General features: G+C 45.5%; 1 protein-coding gene and 1 long non-coding RNA gene across 6 annotated transcripts in view; one reads left to right on the forward strand and one right to left on the reverse strand.

Moving 5' to 3' along the window:
- Window positions 1–226: 226 nt before the first annotated feature.
- Window positions 227–23980, reverse strand: part of TOMM34 (translocase of outer mitochondrial membrane 34) — a 50184-nt gene continuing 26430 nt past the window's right edge. For 3 of the 5 annotated variants that reach the window (XM_030211045.1, XM_030211044.1, XM_030211047.1), the window contains exons 7-8: window positions 9120–9246; window positions 227–1262 (exon numbers count right to left, since the gene is read on the reverse strand). In XM_030211045.1, coding sequence (XP_030066905.1) covers window positions 1095–1262; window positions 9120–9246 — 295 coding nt within the window. In that variant the 3' untranslated portion in view covers window positions 227–1094. Of the gene's footprint in view, window positions 1263–1665; window positions 4872–9119; window positions 9247–23980 lie in introns of those variants that run through there. The other 2 variants (XR_003943021.1, XM_030211048.1) reach the window with 2 other exon arrangements.
- LOC115475386 lies at window positions 1258–3405 on the forward strand. The gene is made up of 2 exons (XR_003943022.1): window positions 1258–1671; window positions 1799–3405. It is a non-coding gene; the product is annotated as an uncharacterized LOC115475386 (long non-coding RNA).

The following is a 23980-nucleotide window of genomic DNA, read 5'->3' on the forward strand; positions in this document are numbered from 1 at the left end:
ACACTATCAAGTAAAGCAGACTGGTCTTGTGTCTCCATCTTGGTCCTCTGTTTGTGGTGTTCCCCTGGTCTCTTTTCTTTCCCCAATTTTGTTCAATTTTGATGGCCACACTACGTAGTTTACTGGCATCCAGAGGTTTTAATATCTTTATGTACTACTACTACTTAACATTTCTAGAGCGCTACTAGTGTTACGCAGCGCTGTACAATTTAAAGAGAGACAATGATGTTACCATTTACAGACAATATAGTTGAAATCTTGCCTACTTTCAAATGTGGTTTGCGTCTGATAATTTCAAATTAAAATGAAATATAAAACCACATTCCAAAACCTGACTAATCCTTATCACCCTATGGCTATTAGGAACTTCACTACAGATAATGCCTTACCCATTAGTTATTTACCACTATGAAAATCTTAGGTATAACTATTGACCAGTATCTGTCATTTGAACCTCAGGTGTTTAAGGTGACATCCAGTGTCTTTAATACATTGTGGAGGCTGAAGCCATTGAGACCTTTCTTTCCAAATTCAATCTTCCATTCTTTGGTCCAAACACTACTACTCTGACTATTATAATGCTGTTTACTCAGGTTTAAAGTACTCTTTAGTCAAGAAACTTCAAACAGCACAGAACACCGCTGTCTTGGTTCTCAAGTTCCTAATCATACCAAGGCAACTCCTTTCCTGGCTAAATTACATGGACTTCCATTAAATTCTCAGATTACCTTTAAACTTTGTGTACTTATCAAATTTTGTATGGTTTATTACCTTGCTCCTTGCAAACCTGATAGGCCCTAACTATAGGAAAAACATTTTGTAAAGGCAGTTCTATCTCATCCTTCACTATCCAAGTTGTAGGAAGGTTCGTTATAAATCTATTTATAATGCAGGCTTTAACTATCAAGGTTTGAAGATACGGAATTCTCTGCCTAATCCATTAAGATATGTTACTGATTACATCTTATTCTGTAAGTTGTTGAAAACATTTTTATTTCATAAATTTTAAAAACTTGTTATTCAAGCGTAGTGAAGTTTGTGTATTCTATGTATGCCAATACTAATTGTATTGTACTTTTTAAAACTGTTTATCATTAGCCACATTGAACCCAAACCTGTTTAGGATAATGTGGGAAATAAATGTTAGCTGCATTCTCATGTTCTCTACTTCCTGGGAGCTGAGGGAGAAGCAAGTAAGGGCCACCTTCTGGGTCTAGGCAGTCTCCTTTTCCATTCTGACAGGAAAGAGGCTTTGTCATACTCTGAAACCCAAAGGATGTAACATCAAATCAAGCCACAATAACTTTTAACCAATATTTGAAAAATAACACTACAAGAATTACAACAGCGGAAGCTGAGAATTTACTTTCAAGCTTAACACACAACAAGGAAAGGGTAGCCTAGTACTTCAGTTCATGTGACTTTGTATATAAAGTTTGCATTTCACTAATAAATCCTGAACCACTGGATTTAGGGATTCATAACCTTCTACTATCCAACCCACAATGAGAAGAAAAGTAGACATGAATTTCCTTTTTAATCGCAGCTGTATTTTTTTTTTCTGCAGTTTGCACAATATCCTTACTATAAGAGGCTACAACATTGTTATGAAGAGAGGCCCTTTTGTGTCAGTGTGTATTGGTGCATCATATTTTCACATGCCACTGCATAGTAAGATACCTGTTCTTACAGCAGGCTGAGCAGCTGTTTGGGTTTAAAATCCTTCCAGTGTGGCCACTAGATTTTTACATTGGACTATTTAGGAGTTTGCTCACACCTCTCTCAGTTGTAGCTCAAGGTAAGTTGCAATCTCTAGGGACAGGGACTATCCGCTCTAGTGGAAAGTAACTGAGGCAATAGAGAGCTAATTGACTTACCCAAGATCACAGAGGGTAAACAGTGAGATTTGAGTTCTATTTCCTTGCTTGCCAGGGTAGGGCTCTACGCCACTCCTCCACCACCTCCTCCTCCCACCCAAGGCCTCTAACCATCACTGTCACTTTACAGCCAGTCCTGCTTCTGTTGCTCTTCTAGCAGTGGCAGTAGAAGAAAGGGCTGCTTTATCCATTATATCCCTCCCTCCTTTCCTGCAGCTCTTGTACCATGGGATGGCCTAGTTTGGATCAATAACACACCTCTCTTCCTTAACCCAATATCTGAAATGATGTGCTCCCTGCCACTACATCCTACTTCCCACACTCCCGTAGCAGGCATATAGGTAGAGTAAGGCATACATTCCACACCCCAAAACCATTCAAATCCCACTGCTGCTCCTTGTGCCATTGGGTAAGTTGCTTAATCTGCCAATGTTTCAGGGGCAAACAAAAACCTACTCACAAAATACTCAAACAACAAGCAGCATATGACAAAAAAAACATGGCAAAACAACACATTCAAAAGGGAAGGACAAAAGTGACATCAGAAGCTTGTGATGGAGGCTACTTGATCTCTTATGCCAGCTATTCCAATGAAGGATTGGGATAAGGACATAATATACAAATGATTAATAAACTATTATTAGGATTCATTTACCGCCTTTTTGAAGGAATTCACTCAAGGCGGTGTACAGTAAGAACAGATCAAAACATGAGCAATAGGCAATTACTCTCACTCACAGATTAATATAAAAATATAAATAATAGAGCACTCAACTATTTGCACAAAAACCTGTAGCTCACAACAAAGTTAAATGGCATTTCGGTTAACAAATCCTGCATCTGGAGTTATTGAACTGGATCGCCAAACACCTAAGAGCAAACCATTGAATGTAATTATCATAAACAATGGAACCAAGCAAGCAAACATAAAACACATGCCGACTACTTTACTTACTTTTGGGCTTCTGGGGCAAAATGCCCTAACTCAACTCAGGCAAGCAGCCCACACTGATGTGAGCCTTTTAAAAAGCAGCGAACATTGACTACAAAATGACAAAAACTCAAAGTCACTCTGACTATAACCCAAATGTCCTATTTAAACCATTTAGCATAAAGGTAGAGAGAAAATAAATCCACAAACGCTCGTTTTGTAATAACCTGTCAGGATCACCATCTCAAACTCAGAAATTGTTCAAAAGCAGCAAATCACAACTGCTCAAAAGAGTGACTGCTACTAAACTATGTTCAACTCAAGGTACAGTACAATCCCTTTGATTTAAACAGCTCCGAAGTTCAATAAGTCTAATCTTAGGTGTTTGGCAACCCAGTTCAATCACCTCGGCTGCAGGTTATAAAAGTTTATGATCACAAAAAAAAGAAGAAAAATATAGGCTAAAGATTCAAATAAAAAGTAATAGGTCTTTTGGACCGATGATGGTTGTGGCTCATGGTACATACAAAATAGCCATACTGTTGGTATGACAGCGTTATCATGCAGCGTGTTCAGAGGTCCTTTTTTACCTATAAAAAATTTAAAAAAAATAAAATGTTTATTCACAATTAGTAAACTGTTTTTGTGGTGTTGGATAATTGACAAAATCATAAATTACAAGATCTTATATTATTAGAGTTGACACTATTATATACGGAAGAACTTTTAACCTCAAGCCATTTGATTGTGGTTATAAGAGATCCAACAGCCTCCATCACATTCTTCCAATGTCATTTTTGTCCTTCCCTTTCAATGTGTTTTGTCCTACACTTTTTGTTGTTTGAATGTTGCTTCTAGTAACAGACTAAGCCTTCAGCATTAAGGAAATATAAACTCACCTTGAGCTACTGAAAAGGCATGAACTAAATCAATTTTCTACATCAGCCTACTAAGCACTATTACAATCATAAAAACAACAGGAAGGCCATAGGACACAATGGCCAAACCATTACTCCAACGGATTTACACTTTTTACAAAAACTACCTAAATGTGTTAGTTGATTTTCATACAAGAGGATAGTATACTCTTAAGGCCAGATGGTTTTATAAAACACCTATAAAGGACATCTTTGCTATATATATATTTTTTGTTACATTTGTACCCCGCACTTTCCCACTCATGGCACGCTCAATATTTACCTCCATCTACCCAACACTACAGCAAAAAAGTAAAGAACAACTTACAGACATGGATTAATTTTTACTTAGATCTTAAGCTCTGAAGCCAAGATTCAACTTCTTTTTGATTTGGTTTCTATTTAGTGCCACATACATAAACCTCTGTCAAAATGATGGTTGAAGCCAATGAAAAGCTATGTTTTCTGGCTAAAAAGGCATCCTGTGCGTAAAGCTAATTTCAGAAATATTCTGTAGCAGCAGCAGTCCCTGCTTCATTTACGGTAGCAGGAAGCAAACTGACAGTAATGAATACAAGAAATAGTTCAGCAAGAAATCGAAAGGTAATAACAATTACCATAGTCAAGTTGAAAGTCAAGTTAACACACCGGAGCAGGAGCTTTGGCAAACTTCAGCATGCAGGGCTTCTAAATATTAGCTAGTGCAAATTTCACACACTTTTACACCTCTCTCAGCAGCAGCAGTAAAATAAGGCCATCAAACATCTATGTAGGTAGAAGATAAAGGAAAGAGCAAATCCCAGCTCAGCTCTTTAACATTACTCACCATCACACTGTGCTCAGCAGCTGACATCACCTGCCAAACAGTGGGATTATATAGCATGACCAGGCTTTTCCTAAGTGTTATTTCTTCTCTTTCTATGACCCTGTACAATTGCCGGGTTTTTTTGTTTTTATATTTATATGTGGTCCCTGTATTACAACAGAAAGAGCAAGCCCAGTCTCCAAGCAGTGGCATCCCGTTGAGAGTGTTGTCAGCACTTATTTCATCAACTTCTTTACTTCCTGAAATAATTTTTGGCCTGCAGTATTGTTTGGTTCCACTTCTAAAAGTTGTTTAATATCTGCAAGACTTGATGTATAATCCTAGCAGAATAAAAGGAGAGGGGGGAAAAAAAAGAGTGTATTCAATCTTGTCTGTCTGATAACTTCTGATTTGTTCTCGTATGGAGAAATTGTCTTTTGTTTAGTCCTACCAGACCAGGCCAGAGCTAGTGGATAATGTCAGTTGACTAGTAGATGGAGACACAGAAACAAAGTGTAATTCGACTTTTAATGGTACCATGCAGCCTTAGAATGCTATTTTGAATGGACCAAGCAATGGTGCCCATGTTCACTCTTCTGGTTATATGTCTTAGTCATCCATTACCTTTATCAAGAAGATATTGTCGTACTTCACTAACGCGCAATTCTCAAACTGGGTAAAGAGCTACCTGAAAATCCACAAAGGTAAGTTAGAGGCATTGTAAAATAGAGGTATTTCTTACTGAGAGATCAGAAAACTGAACAATTCAGAACGGAAGCTTGTTCATTAATATTCAAGTAGGAAGGGTTTTTGGATTAGTCTGGTTGGACTAAAGGAAAGAAAAAATTATCAGATAAGGAATAATTTTTCCTTCCTTAGTGTCCATACCAGCCAAATGTAGCAGTGCAATCCTCAGTGTGGGTGGGGAAAGAGAAGAATTACTCAAAGAGCTTATATTACAGACTCAGGATATGTGCCGTGTATAAGAATCCAGGCATAAGAGCCCTGGGAAGTTCACTGCCAGATAATATACATCTACTACTACTACACAACATTTCTAAAGCGCTACTAAGGTTACGCAGCGCTGTACAGTTTAACAGAGGACAGTCCCTGCTCAAGGAGCTTACAATCTAAAGGGCAAGTGTACAGTCAGTCAAATAGGGCAGTCTAGATTTCCTGCATAGAGGCATAAAGGTTAGGTGCCGAAGGCGACATTGAAGAGGTGGGCTTTGAGCAAAGATTTGAAGATGGGCAGGGAGGGGGCTTGGCGAATGGGCTCAGGAAGTTTATTCCAAGCATAGGGTGAGGTGAGGCAGAAAGGGCGGAGCCTGGATTTGGCGGTGGTGGAGGAGGGTACTGAGAGGAGGGATTTGTCCTGTGAGCGGAGGTTTCGGGTGGGAACGTAAAGGGAGATGAGGGTAGAGAGGTAATGAGGGGCTGTGGACCGAGTGCATTTGTAGGTTAGAAGGAGAAGCTTGAACTGTATGCGGTAACATCTAGTCCTGCATAGGGCTAAATTTATCAGTACACTTTTAAGAACCCTAATGGTATAGATTCCCTCTACCAAAGAAACAAACTTACACCTTGGGGAGAAGAACACTCATTCTTCCAACACTGGCTCCTTGTTGTAGCTCTCTAGGTGAGAATTCTTACTCTTGCTTTGCTTCAAGGAGTGGCCTAGTGGTTAGTGCAGTGGACTTTGATCCTGGGGAACTGGGTTCGATTCCCACTGCACCTCCTTGTGACTCTGGGCAAGTCACTTAACCTTCCATTGCCCCTGGTACAAAAATAAGTACCTGAATATATGTAAACCACTTTGAATATAGTTGCAAAAACCTCAGAAAGGCAGTATATCAAGTCCCATTTCCCTTTCCCTATTTGAGATTCTACGTGGAATGTTGCTGTTGCTACTATTTGAGATTCTGGAATGTTGCTACTATTTGAAGATTCTACATGGAATGTTGCTGTTGTTACTATTGGAGATTCTGGAATGTTGCTACTATTGGATATTCTAGATGGAATGTTGCTACTATTGAGATTCTGTTGCTACTGTTTGAGATTCTACATGGAATGTTAATGTTGCTATTCTACTAGCAACATTCCATGTAGAAGCCTGCCCTTGCAGCCGCGCAGGCTTCTGTTTCTGTGAGTCTGACATCCGGCATGTACGTGCAGGATGTCAGACTCACAGAAACAGAAGCCTGCGCGGCCGTGTTGCTGATCTGCAAGGGCAGGCTTCTACATGGAATGTTGCTAGTGGAGGAGTAGCCTAGTAGTTAGTGCAGCGGACTCTGATTCTGGGGAACTGGGTTCGATTCCCACTGCAGCTCCTTGTGACTCTGGGCAAGTCACTTAACCCTCCATTGCCCCTGGTACAAAATAAGTACCTGAATATATGTAAACCGCTTTGAATGTAGTTGCAAAAACCTCAGAAAGGCGGTCTATCAAATTCTATTTCCCACATTAACTCGGGCTCTCATTAGAACCTAGTAAAACTGACTGCTGGAGTTGTATGATTACTACCACTAGACTACAGCTTCCTTGATGTTGCTAAGTTTAAGTGCGGGAATTTAAGCTGTATTCTTTCATTCACTAATAATTAAAAATGCCAACTCTTAGTTGGAGTAGCTTCCTATCACATCAAGTGGCATAAAGAATGACTCTGTTGACCTCTTTTCAGTGCATCCATTGTCCTAGTGAAGGGAATCTACAGCAGATGTTGGACCATTGCCCTTCAAGACAGAATTTGCTTCCTACTTGCTCACATGTTTGAGAGTACCGTGGCAGGACTGTGGAAGCTAGGTGCTCTGCTTACAAGACAGCTCATAGAATAGAAGGAGAATTTGTGATACTTGGCCGGTTACTGGTGAACCTCCTTGGAACAACTGGGAAGCCCAAGTTCCTTCTAAATTATGAAGGAAGCTCTTCCATCAGAAGAGAAACGAGGGATATTAATAATTGAGAAATAAAGCAGAAGTCTCTGCTCTGAAAAACAGCAACCGTCTACAAAGAGCTGAATTGTGAAAAGAACTTGTCATGACAGAAATCTTCTATAGAGAGTTATCTACCACAGAAGATAAAATAAGGAAAACTAATCATTTCTTCAAGAGAATTTGAAAAATTCATGAAAGAATTAGTTTTGCTCAAGTAAACGGAGATTTAAATGCTAAAAATACTGCCATGAAGGCATGGAGCACAGGAAGTTACTAGGTTCAATTAAACTCTAATGAAAAAGCATTTATACAGAAATTACAGCTCCTAGAGAAGGAAGTGACATCAGCTCCAGAGATATGCTCCACTTAGGCTGAATCAGTTACCCTGCTATATCTCCTTCCGATTGTCTTCTCCATCCACAAACTTGAGTGCCACTAGTGTTCAAGGTCATGGCCACTTGAAAGAAAAATTAGAGACAGCTAAATCTGTGCTGTCCCAACATGAAAAAAAAAAAGCACGGGAAAACCTGGGTGGTCGAAACTAGAATGGGCAAGATGGTGGCAATGGAATCGGAGATGGAAGATGAACTGGGTTCCTACTCTGCTGGTGGTTCTGTGAGAGAGGCTATGAAATACGAAAATGGATGATAGAACTTAAGACAGAATTTAATTTGGTGTGACAGGATTTGAAGCACACCCTAGACAGCATCAAAAGGGAAATCGGTGTGATAACCAGTAAGCATAAAGAACCGGAAGGGAGAGTCGCTGTGGAAGGCCTCCATACTTTCTATGAATCTCAAAGTGTGGACACTCCAGATTTTAAAGAATTTAAAAGGGAGCTTAAAACACTTGTTTATGCAAGCTTACAGCAGGGAAAAGGAGTATGTGCCTGTTTTAAAGATTTGGTTGATTTTATCTGTTATGGTGTAAGGAGTCTTACCTGATAATTTTCTTTCCATTAGTTCTTCACACTATTCCAGAACACGTGGGTAGTCATGTCCATCGACCAGGTGGAGATAGGGAATACAGAACTGAGCATGGGGGGGGGGATACTCCCAAGTTCACCTCTGCTCCACACAAACTTCTTCAAATCCTTAAAAGAGCTCAAACCTTTAATAAAGATACCCCTGTGATCAATGAAACCCAGCTGTCCACTAGGCTCAGAGCCTACTAAGTAAATGGCTCAGAAGCTCCACAGTTCATCCATCCCATCCACTGGAGACCCAGAAATACTAAGCATTCTAAGGCTGCACAGTGCCCCTAAGGGGCAAATCACAGAACTACTTTGTTTCTCCAACTCCATCTGCTGGTTGATGGTCATAACCCACTGGTTCTGGCCTGGTCTGGTACTAAGGAAACACCACTCTGTCACTATGAAAATAGTTAGTCTCCCTCTTGATGGCTTTAACTACAATTGTTGTACCTTTAATACTACTATATGCCAGCTGTATTTCACATTATCTAGCTCCAAGCTGTGGGTTGGCATATTTTAAAAATTTGAGGTCAGGCCCACATTACAAGAGGAAGTTTTCATTTTGTGGCTGTGGAATAAGTGATTTGTAGGCCTGGCTCAGGCGGGCACACTGCTCCTGTACTGCTAGACTTATAGACCCAGAGCTACTTATATGCTGCGTTTCTGTAATCAAGTTTGCCTACCTTCAGTTCTTTGAGTGCTTGAGCACGCCTGTAAAATGCTTTCACATTTCCGGCATCCAGCTTTAAAGCTTCTGTACAATCTTTAACTGCTTCTTGGTGTTGGTTCAGGGACAGGTAACAAAGAGCTCTGGAATGCGAACAGAAACAATGACAGAAGAGACATCCTTAAATTTCCAATATGCCTCAAACTGTCTGCATTACAGAACTATAATTTGGGGGGGGGGGGGGGGGGGGAGAGGCAGATTTAAGCATAGGATGAAAAGCCAGATCTTTAACATGCACAATGTGATTTGATGAGTCCTTGTTGGAAATGTAAGGTATCTACAATAAGGGGAAATTTTTCCAAGGTATGTCTACAGGTAAAACAGCATTTTATGCACAAAAATGGCTTTCTAGAACCACCCAAGGTGTATGCACTTAAAAATATGTGCATATAGCCTGTATATACTTAAGATTTATGACTTGGATAGAGGGATGACTTGGTGAGGTTTAGACTTCAATGCATAAATATGAATCTGTGCATGCTCAGCAGACCCACTCTCGCCTGCCAAAGTTCCTACTCTGGATGCAGTGCACCGTTGACAGTCACCATGGAATGCAGCCACTTTCCCTAGAGTAATTTTCAAAAAAAGAAAAGTATGTATATACTTTCCCTTTTTAAAATGTGGTGTAACTTATGCACAAACCTATAGCACAAAGATAAGTGGCCTGTTATAAAATTAGCCCCCAACCCAGGGGATAATTTTATAAGAATGCCTATAAAAATGTCTAAAACATTCCTATTTTATGGAGGCAACAGGCACCTATATCCTATATAATAATTCTCACCTCCAACAGGATGTGCCTGGGACCGTGCCTGCCGGAAGTGGTCTGCTAGGCAGGCACGCACTGACCTCAGTGACAGATAATTTGGCAAAGCAAAACAATCTGAGTGCTGGCCATTAGGACACAGGGTTGATAGGAGAGTTTTAAAAGACTGAAGGAACCGATAGTGTTAAATGGGGGGAGGGAGGGAGTTCTGAACGACTGAAAGACATGAACATTTGGGAAAGGAAAACAATCTGAATGCTGGCCATTAGCACATAGGGTACATAGGAGAGTTTTAAAAGACTGAAGGAACCAAAAGTGTTCGGGGGGGGGGGGGGGGGGGGGGGGGGGAGTTCTGAATGAATGAAAGAAATGAAATTTACGAGAGGAACACAATCTGAATGCCGGGCATTTGTACACAGGATAGATAGGACACTTTTTAAAAAAAAAAATGAAGGACGTGAAAGTATTACATCTTGGGGGAGGGGTGAGGAGGAAAGCGGTGGGGAATCCTGATACTGGGCGTTAGGGCCACGGGGGTACATAGACTTTTGAAAGCCTTAAGGAACCCAAAGTGTGGGAAGGAGGAGGAAAAGGAGGGGAGGGAATGGGGTGAGGGGCATTAGGAACAGGGGAGGGGGCCCTGTCACACACTCTCATTCTCACACACACACTGTCACACAGACAGTCTCACTCTGTCACACACCCACACATTCACTCTGGCTCTCTCTCTCTCAAACACACTCCCAGGAAAACCTTGCTAGCACCCGTTTCATTCGTTCCAGAAACGGGCCTTTTTTACTAGTACCTTTATAAAACAGACTCCTAGAACTCTCCCTAGCAGTGTGTAAATGCTGTAATGTAGATGAAGCTGTGCATATATTCTATGCAGGTATATTATATGATACACATGTACTTTGTGGCTCTGTCCAAACATTGCACCTGGAATGCCCACATACTTCCAACAAATGCACTTTTATAATACACTGTGGAAAACAGCTAAAACATACTTTAGAGAGGCGACTCTTTAGATCAGCGTTTTTCAACCACTGTGCCACAGTCAAGAGCTGCACAGGTCTCCTGCGGATCCTGCCAGGTCTGCGGGGATCCCGAAGGCATGGAAGTAGCTCCTATGGAGTTCACGTGGGAGTTTATGAGCCTCTCAGTGACCTACTCAGGGTCCTCCAAGGCTTCCAAGTACCGCCTCCTCCCTTCAATAATTCAGTGCAGCTGCGCTTGCTCTCTGCCAGCGCTGATGCAGCAAGGCTCACACTGACCATACATGAGCCAGCAGTGTCGGAGGTCACCTGATCTACTGACACATGCATGTGAACCATGATGCATCAGCCTGGGCAGAGAGCAAGTGCGACTGCAATGAATTATTGAAGGGAGGAATCAGAGGACTTGCTGTACAGTACCAGTTAACTGTGGTTTCCCAGAATGTGAGAATTTTGTGTGCAAAGATACTCTTGATTTATATAACACGGGGTGGGGGTGCTGGAGAGCACGGGAGGTAGGCCATCAGAGCATCACGCCGGTGAAGGAAGGGCAGGAAAGAGCATGGGGGGAAGGAGGACAGAGACTGATGGCTGGAGAGCACTTGACTGAAGGAAGGGCAGGACAGAGCATTTGTTTGGTGGTGGTGGGGGGGGGGGGGGGGGGCAGCCACCATTTTTTGAACTCCCTCTGCATACATGACTGTAGTATTTCTATGGATTTTAAGCAAACATATTAAGAAAAATGGTAAAATTATGTATAATCATACCTGATAATTTTCTTTCCATTAATCATAGCTGATCAATCCATAGACTGGTGGGTTGTGTCCATCTACCAGCAGGTGGAGATAGAGAGCAAACTTTTGCCTCCCTATATGTGGTCATGTGCTGCCGGAAACTCCTCAGTATGTCGATATCAAAGCTCCATCCGCAGGACTCAGCACTTAGAGAATTACACCCACTAAGGGACACTCTGCCCAGCTCACCACCGCCGAAACGGGGGAGGGGAATTAACCCAGCTCATCCCCACACAAGTGGGGGAGGGGAATCCGTCCAGCTCATCCCCGCGGAGCGGGGGAGGGACACCACACCCGCCGATGCGGGGGGATCTGGCTTATCCTGCAACCGCAACCGCGGGAGGAGCTGACTGACCCTAACACCGCCGAAGCGGGAGGGGTACAAAGCTGCCCTACAGCCGCACGAAGCGGGAGGGAGTGCCGGCAGAATTTATGTCTCAATCCAGCCCCGTAAAACGGAGGGGAGAGGAATGCAGCAGCTCACTGTAACACAAACTCGTCTCAACTCTTGAAGAATCCAAGTGAAAGAAGAACTTGAACACGAAGTCCTCCTGAAGTAACTGAAGGCTAAACTTGAACCTAAAATTCAACCAGAATATAACAGTACAGATATCTGGGAGGGGCTATGGATTGATCAGCTATGATTAATGGAAAGAAAATTATCAGGTATGATTATACATAATTTTACCTTCCATATCATCAAGCTGATCAATCCATAGACTGGTGGGATGTACCGAAGCAGTACTCACCCAGGGCGGGACATAGAAATCCCTGACCTCAACACTGAAGCTCCAAACCGGGCCTCCGCCCTTGCAGCCACAGTCAAACGGTAATGCTTGGAGAATGTATGAGCCGAAGCCCACGTTGCCGCCTTGCATATCTCTTCCAAGGAGACGGATCCGGCCTCTGCCATCGAGGCCGCCTGAGCTCTCGTGGAGTGAGCCTTCAGCTGGATAGGCGGCACCTTCCCCGCGGCCACATAAGACGCTGCAATGGCTTCCTTGACCCATCTTGCCACTGTAGGCTTAGCAGCCTGCAGACCCTTACGAGGACCTGCAAACAGGACAAACAGATGATCCGATTTCCGGAAATCATTGGTCACTTCCAAGTATCTGATGATGACTCGTCTCACATCCAGATATTCAAGAGCGGAGTACTCCTCTGGGTAGTCCTCCCTACGAAAGGAAGGGAGACAGAGCTGCTGATTCACATGGAAGCGAGAACCAATCTTGGGCAGGAAGGAAGGCACTGTGCGAATAGTCACTCCTGCCTCAGTGAACTGCAGAAAAGGCTCTCGACATGAGAGCGCCTGGAGCTCGGAAACTCTTCTGGCTGAAGTGATAGCCACCAAAAAGACTGCTTTCAACGTCAGGTCTTTCAGAGATGCCCTCGACAAGGGTTCCAAAGGCGGCTTCTGCAATGCTCTTAGCACCAGGTTGAGATTCCACGCAGGCACCACTGAGTGCAGAGGAGGGCGCAGGTGATTAACTCCCTTGAGAAAGCGCACCACATCTGGCTGCGAAGCCAGGGAAGCACCCTTCAGGCGGCCCCTGAAGCAAGCCAGAGCCGCTACCTGGACTTTAAGGGAACTGAGCGACAGGCCTTTCTCCAGACCTTCTTGCAGGAACGCCAACACTGAAGAAATTGGAGCAGTGAAGGGAGAAAGTGAGCCTGCTTCACACCATGCTGCAAAGATACGCCAAACCCTGGCGTAAGCAGTAGAAGTAGAGCGCTTCCTCGCTCTCAGCATAGTGGCGATGACCTTGTCTGAGAAGCCCTTCTTCCTCAGACGCTGCCGCTCAATAGCCAGGCCGTAAGACCAAAGGGAGAGGGATCCTCCATCACCACGGGACCCTGATGTAACAGGCCCTGCTCCACTGACAGCCGCAGAGGATCGTCGACTGAGAGCCTGAACAAGTCCGCATACCAGGGACGTCTGGGCCAATCCGGACCCACCAGGATTACCCTGCCGGGATGCTTTGCCACCCGGTCTAGCACCCTGCCCAACATGGGCCAGGGCGGGAACACATAGAGGAGCTCTTGTGTCGGCCACTGGAAAAGAGCATCTACTCCCAGGGATCGAGGGTCCCGTCCTCTGCTGAAAAAGCGCGGCACTTGGCCATTGGCCGATGACGCCATCAGATCTAGGCTCGGCTGGCCCCAGCGCTTCGTGATGTCCAAGAACAGCTGAGCAGATAGTTGCCACTCTCCGGGCTCCAAGGTATGGCGACTGAGAAAGTCCGCCTTGACATTCATGACTCCGTCAATGTGGGCCGCTGAAAGCTGCTCCAGGTTCGCTTCCGCCCACTGGCAAAGACTCATAGCCTCCTTGGCTAGAGGGGCGCTCTTGGTACCTCCCTGGCGGTTGATATAGGCCACAGCCGTGGCATTGTCCGACAGGACCCGTACAGGCTTCAACACCAGTACCGGGATGAACTCCAATAACACCAACCGAATGGCTCTGAGTTCCAGGAGGTTGATAGACCACTTGCCTCTGCAGGAGACTAGAGCCCCTGCGCTGTCCTTCCCAAGCAGTGGGCTCCCCAGCCCATCAAAGAGGCGTCTGTCGTGACGACAATCCACTCCGGGGTCACCAGAGGCAATCCTGCAGACAACTTGTCTGTCTGCGTCCACCAGCTCAGCGCCTTGCGCACTGCTGGGTCCACGGGAAGGCGCACAGCATAATCCTCCGACATCGGAGTCCAGCGCAGCAGCAGAGATAGCTGTAGTGGTCTCATATGAGCCCTGGCCCAGGGCACTACTTCCATCGTGGCCGTCATAGAGCCCAACAGCTGCACGTAGTCCCAAGCCCGAATAGGAGAGGCTACTAGGAACTAGTCCACCTGAGCCTGAAGCTTGACAATCCGATTGTCTGGCAGGAACACTCTGCCCACTTGGGTGTCGAATCGAACTCCCAGATACACCAGGGACTGAGTCGGGCGCAGCTGGCTCTTCTTCCAGTTGATGATCCATCCCAGGGAGCTCAAAAGAGCAACTACCCGGTCCATAGCTTTGCCGCACTCTGCATAAGAGGGGGCTCGGATCAACCAGTCGTCCAGATAAGGATGGACTTGTACTCCTTCCTTTAGCAGGAAGGCCGCTATGACCCCCATTACTTTGGAAAAGGTCCGCGGAGCAGTAGCCAACCCGAAAGGGAGGGCTCTGAACTGGAAGTGTCGTCTCAGGACTGTAAAACGCAGAAAGCGTTGGAGAGGAGGCCAGATGGGAATATGCAGGTACGCTTCCTTGATGTCCAAGGAAGCCAAGAACTCTCCTGCCTTCACTGCCGCTATAACAGAGCGGAGAGTCTCCATGCGAAAGTGCCTCACTTTCCAGGCCCGATTGACCCCTTTGAGGTCGAGGATAGGCCAGACAGAACCTCCTTTCTTTGGAACCACAAAGTAAATGGAGTAACGTCCCTTGCCAATCTGATTTTTGGCACCGGAACGACCGCACCCAGGCGGATCAGGTTGTCCAAGGTCTGCTGCACTACCACAGCTTGACCGGAGACTTGCAGGGAGAGAGTACAAACCCGTCTCTTAAGGGTGGCAGAACTCTAGCTTGTAGCCGTCTCTGATGACTTCCAGCACCCACGCGTCTGAAGTTATAGTGGTCCACTCGCCCAGAAACGAGGACAGCCGTCCTCCAATCTGCACTGGGGCGTGGACCAAGGCCCCGTCATTGGGTACGAGACCCTGGGGGAGGACCGGAGGGAGCACCTCCGGGACGGCGGTCTCTGCGAAAGGAATGCTGCTTGGGGGAGAAATTCCTCTTGAAGGAAGAGGGGGCAGAGGAACCCGACTGCCCGGGCGGTACCGATGGGCTTCCTGCAACCATCCTCTGGAGGTATCGGGACGAGTACTAACCCGAGCCCTGACCTCTGGTAATTTCTTGCCCTTAGACGTGCCGAGATCGGTCACGATTTTGTCCAGCTCGACCCCAAAGAGCAGCTTGCCTTTAAAAGGCAATCTAGCCAGGCGGGATTTAGAGGCGTGGTCAGCAGACCAATGTTTCAGCCAAAGCCACCGCCGCGCAGAGACTGTCTGAGCCATGCCTTTAGCTGAGGCTCTCCAGACATCATACAGCAAGTCTGCCAAATAGGCTAAGCCCGATTCCAGGGCCGGCCAATCAGCCCTCAAGGAATGATCCGAGGGGGAAGCCCGCTGCACCATAGTCCGGCACGCCCTGGCCACATAGGAGCCGCAAACTGAGGCCTGCAAACTTAAAGCAGCTGCCTCAAAGGACGACCTTAAGGCCGCCTCCAATCTTCTGTCTTGGGCGTCCTTTAGGGCCGTGCCACCTTCCACCGGCAACGCCGTTTTCTTAGTCACCGCAGTGATTAAAGAATCCACGGTAGGCCACAGATAGGCCTCTCGTTCACTCACAGCCAAAGGATAGAGGCGGGACATAGCCCTAGCCACTTTAAGGCTCGTTTCCGGGACATCCCATTGAGCCGCAATTAAGGTGTGCATGGCATCATGCACGTGGAAGGTTCTAGGCGGGCGCTTCGTCCCCAGCATAATGGCAGAGCCAACAGGGGCTGAGGGAGAGACGTCCTCCGGAGAGGAAATCTTCAAAGTGTCCATGGCCTGTAACAACAGGTTGGGCAAATCCTCTGGGCTAAAAAGCCGCGCTGCAGAGGGGTCATCCGCTCCATCCGAGCGGGGATCTATCTCCTCCAAGGAATCCGCAAAGGATCGTTGGGAGACCTCAGACACGCTGCCCTCATCTACATCGGAGGAGACAAAAGTCCTCCAAGGCCTGGAAATCAACCCGAGGGCGTTTACCTCTGGGAACCTCAACCTCTTTATCAGAAGAGGGAGCAGGGGCAGCGTTTTGCATGAGGAAAGCCTGATGCAGCAGCAAAACAAACTCGGGGGAGAAACCCCCCAGACTGTGCACTTCCGCAGCCTGGGCAACAGCCCTAGACGCACTCTCAACCGGCGCTCGCAATAGCGGGGGAAAGACATGCTGCGCATCCAAAATGGCGTCCGGCGCGAAACTCCGTGAAGGAGCCGCGCGGGAAGAACGGCGCTTAACTTTAGCCGCTTTTGTGCCGTCGCCCAAATTAAGGGCGTTCATGGCATTAATGTCTCCAACCTCAAGGGCGGCCCCGAAGAAGCCGTCCGAGCCGCGTGGCCGGCCAAGATGGCGGAGGCGAGGAGCGGGGGATGGGCGTTTATGGCGGGAAAAAACCGCCACGCCGGAGGAACGACCGGGACATTCATCGGTCACTAAACTATCACCCATCAAGGGCGAATCAGGTTGTAAAACCCCCGTATCCCCTCTAGAAGCGCTCCAGCGATCCGGGGAGCGACCCTTTGCGCCCTCGCCCTCCGACGCCATTGCCACGAGGAGAAGAATCGGGGAATCCCCTGCCCGCTATAAAAAGGTAAAATTACCTGCTTGCCGCTCCGAGCTGTAACGAACTGGTGTCCCAGTGAGTAGCTGCAATGAACGTTTAAAGAAACGTCGAATTAAACGCCTTTAAAGACGTTTAAAAATTTTTTTTTTTTTTTAAACGGAGCCAGCGGGAGGGGGGAGAAAAGGAGGGACCTGGCACCACCAGGTTTGCACTTGCTCAAAAGAGCCCTCAACCCCAGGCCTCAACAAAACCTAAGGATTAGGCTTGGAGGCCTAGCCAGAGCTGCTGCTGTGTGTGACCACCACCTGCTGAGATAGAGAACATACTGAGGAGTTTCCGGCAGCACATGACCACATATAGGGAGGCAAAAGTTTGCTCTCTATCTCCACCTGCTGGTAGATGGACACAACCCACCAGTCTATGGATTGATCAGCTTGATGATATGGAAACTGGGGCATATTTGCATATTGAGTAATGGAAATGCTAGTTCATTTGATAAAATACATTTCCAATTTTTGTTTTAGGTAATTAACTTTGTTCTTATTTGACCATAGACTTTTAGTAGCTGTCCTCTGGATTGACTATTCTGTTTATCTTTTTGAAGATGTGGTCCTCAGAATTGTACACAGCACTGTACATGACGTCTTTTTTGGCACTGATGTTTTGGAGGTGGAATGCATCAAGTATAGTGTTGGTGGGGCTCAACTGGAGCCATCATGTGGTGCAATTATTCTGTCAGTTTGGTCACATCCTCATTCAGGGTCTGATCCAGAGAGTGAAAAGATAAAACGTAGCACGGCAAATATCAGCATAAATGAGCTTGCCAAATTTCATTATTGGTACACTAGTAAAAAAGGCCCGTTTCTGACACAAATGAAACGGGCGCTAGCAAGGTTTTCCTCGGAGTGTGTATGTTTGGGAGAGTGTATGTGAGAGTGACTGTGTGAGAGACAGAGTGAAAGTGTGAGTGTGTGAGAGAGAGAGTGAGTCTGGGTGTGAGTGTGTTTGTGAGAGAGTGTGTGTGTGAGAATGAGAGTGTGTGCAAGTGTGTATGTGAGACACAGTGTGAGAGAGAGTGTGTGTGAGACAGATTCTCTGTGAGAGTGAGTGTATGAGACCAAGCGAGTGTGTGAGTGACTGTGTGGCACATAGAGAGTGAATGTGATACAGTGTGAGACAGAGTGTGTGAGAGTGAGTCAGAAAGACATTGTATATGAGAGAGAGAGAGTGTGAGCCCTACCCTCCCAATCCATGCCCATCTGTCCCCTGCCCCCTCCATTCATCCTTTTCCAGCAATTCCCCTCTCTCCCTGAGCCCTGCCCTCCCAATCCATGCTCCTGTCACCTGCCCCCTCCATTCATCCCTATCCAGCAATTCCCCTCTCTCCCCGAGCCCTGTCCTGCAATCCATATCCATCCATGCCCATCTGTCCCCTCCATTCATCCCTACCCAGCAATTCCCCTCTCTCCCTGAGCCCTGCCCTCCCAATCCATGCCCATCCATGCTCCTCTGTTACCTGCCCCCTCCAATCATCCCTATCCAGCAATTCCCCTCTCTCCCTGAGCCCTGCCCTGCAATCCATATCCACCCATGCCCATCTGCCCCCTCCATTCATCCCTATCCAGCAATTCCCCTCTCTGCCTGAGGCCTGCCCTGCAATCCATATCCATCCATGCCCATCTGTCCCCTCCATTCATCCCTATCCAGCAATTCCCCTCTCCCTGAGCCCTGCCCTCCCAATCCATGCCCATCCATGCTCCTGTCACCTGCCCCCTCCATTCATCCCTATCCAGCAATTCCCCTCTCTCCCCGAGCCCTGCCCTGCAATCCATATCCATCCATGCCCATCTGTCCCCTCCATTCATCCCTACCCAGCAATTCCCCTCTCTCCCTGAGCCCTGCCCTCCCAATCCATGCCCATCCATGCTCCTGTCACCTGCCCCCTCCATTCATCCCTATCCAGCAATTCCCCTCTCTCCCTGAGCCCTGCCCTGCAATCCATATCCACCCATGCCCATCTGTCCTCTCCATTCATCCCTATCCAGCAATTCCCCTCTCTTCCTGAGCCCTGCCCTCCCAATCCATGCTCCTCTGTCCCCTGCCCCCTCCATTCATCCCTTTCCAGCAATTCCCCTCTCTCCTTGAGCCCTGCCCTCCCAATCCATACCCATCCATGCTCCTCTGTCCCCTGCCCCCTCCATTCATCCTTTTCCAGCAATTCCCCTCTTCCCCTTTCCCCCTTCCATGACCCCCCCCCCTCGCATCCATGCTCCTCTCTCTCCCATGTCCCAGCCTGGCCCGCCCTCTTCTCCACCCCCCCTTCGCATCCATGCCCCCCCCCTTCGCATCCATGCTGTCGTTTCTCCCCTGCCCTCCCGCTCCCATTGTTCAACTTTACTGCCCACCCTCTTCTCTCCCCCCAACATCCCTTTTCTTTTTTTTTTCTTTTTAAATTTACCTCCGTGGCGGTTCCGGCAGCGCAGCGTCAGGGAAGGAGGCGGCACTCCCGACGTCTAGCCTTCCCTTCGCTGTGTTCCGCCTTCTTCTGACGTCAAGGATGACCACGGAGGTAAATCTAATATAATAAAACGCACCGTGCATGGGTGCGATCCGTTTGTTTGTTTTTTTTTTTCCGCCCTCGACGTCATGACGTTTGACGCGAGGGCGGTGCAGAGACGGTTGGCTGGCTTCACACCATGAATCCACGAACCCTTCAGGGAGTGTTTGAGTGACTTCAGAACGTTGTCTTCAGAACGTTCACGGTGCGTTTTATTATATTAGATTTTGGTACATAATTTGTATAACGGTCTGAGATTCACTTTAAAATTGTTTTTGAATACATGTTATTTTGTGACTATAAAGATAACACAATGTTTAAAATTTTAATACAATCTTAATTCTCATTTGTTAAATGAGAAAATATATATCCTTAAAAAACTGATGGTGTGCCTTGACAAATTTTACGCCTTGTAAGTGTGTCATGAGATGAAAAGGTTGAAAATCACTGCTTTAGATATACAGTATAGTTTTCTAACAGACTGGAGGACAACACTTCTTTAGAACTTTCAAATGCGTGGACATTATTCAAAAACACCATCTTGGAAGCCCTGACCAGATGGTGTAGAACGAGTAGAAGTAAATCAGTTTTTTACTCATTCCAAAAGTACAAAGACTAGAGGACACTCAAGGAAGTTACATGGAAATTGTTAAAACAAATAGGAGGAAATATATTTTCACTCAACAAATAGTTAAACTCTGGAACTCTTTGCCAGAGGATGTAGTAACAGTGGTTAGCATATCTGGGTTTAAAAAAGGTTTGGACAAGTTCCTGGAGGAAAAGTCCATAGTCTGCTATTGAGACAGACATGGGGAAGCAACTTCTTGCCCTAGGATTGGTAGCATGGAGTGTTTCCAAGATTTGGGTTTTTGCCAGGTACTTGTGACCTGGCTTGGCCACTGTTGGAAACAGGATACTGGCTAGATGGACCATTGGTCCGACCCAGTATGGCTACTTGTTCATTGTGGTACAGCTATATTAAACAGGATGTATAAGGAGTGCTCTCTTCAATTTTAAGTTAACAAAAATGTTAATTAGAAAACCTCTCGTCTGTCCAGAATTACACGCGATAGCGAAATCAATACAAGTTACTGAGGCTGTCTTTCAAGGCACCTATATCTTGAACTCTGTCTAACTACTACATCTACAAATTGACCCCTGAGGCAGGCGCCTTTTTGGCGCCGAAACACGGCCCGTGTCGGGTCCTTGGTTAATAAAGTACTCCTGTTGTCCCACTCTTGAAGGCCCAGTGTTGCTTTTTTCTTTTTGGTTTCAGAATTACATGTAGGCAATTTGCCAATACAGCCAAATTTTTTTTAAAAAAGCTCTGATACTGTGACCAGCTGAGCTGGACCCATCAGCAGAGTTCCAGCAGTCAGCACAGGGCCTGCGAGTCAGCATATGCTCACAAGCCCTGTTGTGGCCTCATTCCTTGCAGGGTTCCCATAGTAATGAGAAATCCATAAAAGGGTAAGGGGCAGGCCTGCTGCAGCACATGTGAGCATGTGTCAAAATTCTTTGCATTGTTGTCGGGAAGGAAACGCAAGATTCAGAAAAACAGAAAAAACGATCTGGGTAGGGGTACTCACAAACTTTATCTAAAACTCCCCAGAAGTTAATCCAACACTCTTAGATATAAGGCAACATTCTTAGTCTTAGAACCCACTACCCTCCCTTCTAGGGTGACAGTTATCATCCCTGTCAGGCTTTTAAAATATCCTGAATGAAGAGGTGCAAGATAAGTCTGCCTACACTGAAGGCAGTGGATGCAAATCTCATGCATCTTCATTCCCCTCAATATTGAAAACCACGTAACCGGCCAGGAACTGGACCTGGCCAGTTAAATGACTCTTAACCGGCTAGCCAGCGATATTTGGCAGGGGATAGCCGCCTATCCCCTGCTGAATAGTCCCAGTTAGCGGCTAGGAGATAATCTGCTATAAAAATTGCAAGACACAGCTATCCCCGAATATTCACTGCATAGCCGGCTATTATGAGCGGCCACACTGGGCTGTTTAAATAGCTAGAATATCTTTGGCCAGTTTAAACTTAACTGGTTATCTCCGAATATCAACTTAGTTGGTTGTTTAAACCGGTCCAAATAAACCAGATATTCAATGTCGGTCAATGGAAACAGCCTGGCATTGAATATTCGGGCTGACCGCCGACCACGGGAGTAAGCCAGGCTCCCTCCCGCGGTCTGAATATCGGCCCCATTGTGGATATTCTGGAATACGGTATCCAGGATCAGAAAGAGAAACATTGTTATACACCACTAGAAGGAAAAGTCTTTCAGTAAAAATAGCCAGTAGTTTGGTGATACTAGTTTGCCTGTGTGAGCACTGCAGTGGTGATACATTTCTTTCATAGGCATGAAAAGGTACATTTTCTACGGTTCAGGTCACATCAACATTTGAGCCCTTCAGAGCAAATGTGGGCCATTCCACTTTTTGCATTTCTAAGCAGAACTTCAATCTTTGCTTTAGGAAAAAAAAAATAGCAAGGTATTTAAAACACTCACTTTTGTGACAAAAGTTCAGTAAAAAGACCAAGCATTGCCTACAGCAGCTTTAATCTGTCAGCAATTTATACTTTTTCTAAAAGCGAGGATAAAATTCTGCTTAGAAATGCAAATAATGGACATGGCCCACTTTTGTTCTGAACAGCTTATTTAAGGTTGAGCAACAGTGCAATTTCATCTTTAAAATATGGCAATGTGGCTCTGAGTTTTAATTCACAGATGCAGCAATTTAGGTTTATCTTTTTATTTGTAGAGGAGTGTGGTAGCCATGTTAGTCCACTCTTAAGGTTATCAATAGAAATCAAACAAAATAAAACATGGAAAAGAAAATAAGATGATACCTTTTTTATTGGACATAACTTAATACATTTCTTGATTAGCTTTCGAAGGTTGCCCTTCTTCGTCAGATCGGAAATAAGCAAATGTGCTAGCTGACAGTGTATATAAGTGAAAACATTCAAGCATTACTATGACAGTCTGACAGGGTGGGAGGATGGGGGTGGGTCGGAGGTATGCATGGGGACATCAAAGCATATCATTGATATTCTAACAGGATGGGTGTGGATAGGTGAGGGGAGGGTGATCAACAGAGACATACAGCTTTATGGTTTATAATGGGCTAGGAACCCCAGATCCTTGTTAAGTCCTTTCTGTTGGGTGTTAAAATATTCAATCATTCTGACTTCAAAGGTCTTGTGTTCTTGTATGGTTTTAAAGTTACCTTTCAGGATTCTCACTGTGAAGCATGTAAGGAAGGATGCTATATTGGAGAAACAGGCCAGATGCTTAAGACAAGATTCAATTTACATAGACATCACATGAACAATGCTGGTGCCAGTAGGGTTCCCACACCTGTTGGTCAACATTTTACAGGACCAGGACACTGTACCAGTGACTTCACAGTGAGAATCCTGAAAGGTAACTTTAAAACCATACAAGAACGTAAGACCTTTGAAGTCAGAATGATTGAATATTTTAACACCCAACAGAAAGGACTTAACAAGGATCTGGGGTTCCTAGCCCATTATAAACCATAAAGCTGTATGTCTCTGTTGATCACCCCACCCCTCACCTATCCACACCCATCCTGTTAGAATATCAATGATATGCTTTGATGTCCCCATGCATACCTCCTACCCACCCCCATCCTCCCACCCTGTCAGACTGTCATAGTAATGCTTGAATGTTTTCACTTATATACACTGTCAGCTAGCACATTTGCTTATTTCCGATCTGAGGAAGAAGGGCGACCTTCGAAAGCTAATCAAGAAATGTATTAAGTTATGTCCAATAAAAAAGGTATCATCTTATTTTCTTTTCCATGTTTTATTTTGTTTGATTTCTTTTTATTTGAAAAGTTAAACGTCAATACAATCAAAAAGCTTGTAAAGTTTATATATATATATATATATATATATATATATATATATATAATAACCATCAATTTCTAATATCCTCCCATCCTATCCCCCCCCCCCCCCCCTTACCAGACCCTCCCCTGTATGGTGAATCCCCTTGAGAACTATAGCAAGTATTACTTTAGGGGTGGGCATTTATTGCACTATTAATGTGATAAAGTTTAAAAAAAAATCTTACTGCAATTAATTTTTTTAAATCGTGATCGACATTTTTAACTCCTGTCTCTTGTTCAGCATTGCTTTCTCTCCCCTGCCTATCCTGTTTCACCTTGCCATAATGTAGCAGAGGGAAGACATCAGCATCAGTGGCAAATAGCATGTGGGAATCGCTGCGGATACCCTATGAAGAACTGCATATATGTTAAGATAAATGCGGAAGGGAGGATGGCTGTACCTGTGTG

This window comes from Microcaecilia unicolor, chromosome 8 (assembly GCF_901765095.1).
Source record: "Microcaecilia unicolor chromosome 8, aMicUni1.1, whole genome shotgun sequence".
Lineage (NCBI taxonomy): Eukaryota > Metazoa > Chordata > Amphibia > Gymnophiona > Siphonopidae > Microcaecilia > Microcaecilia unicolor.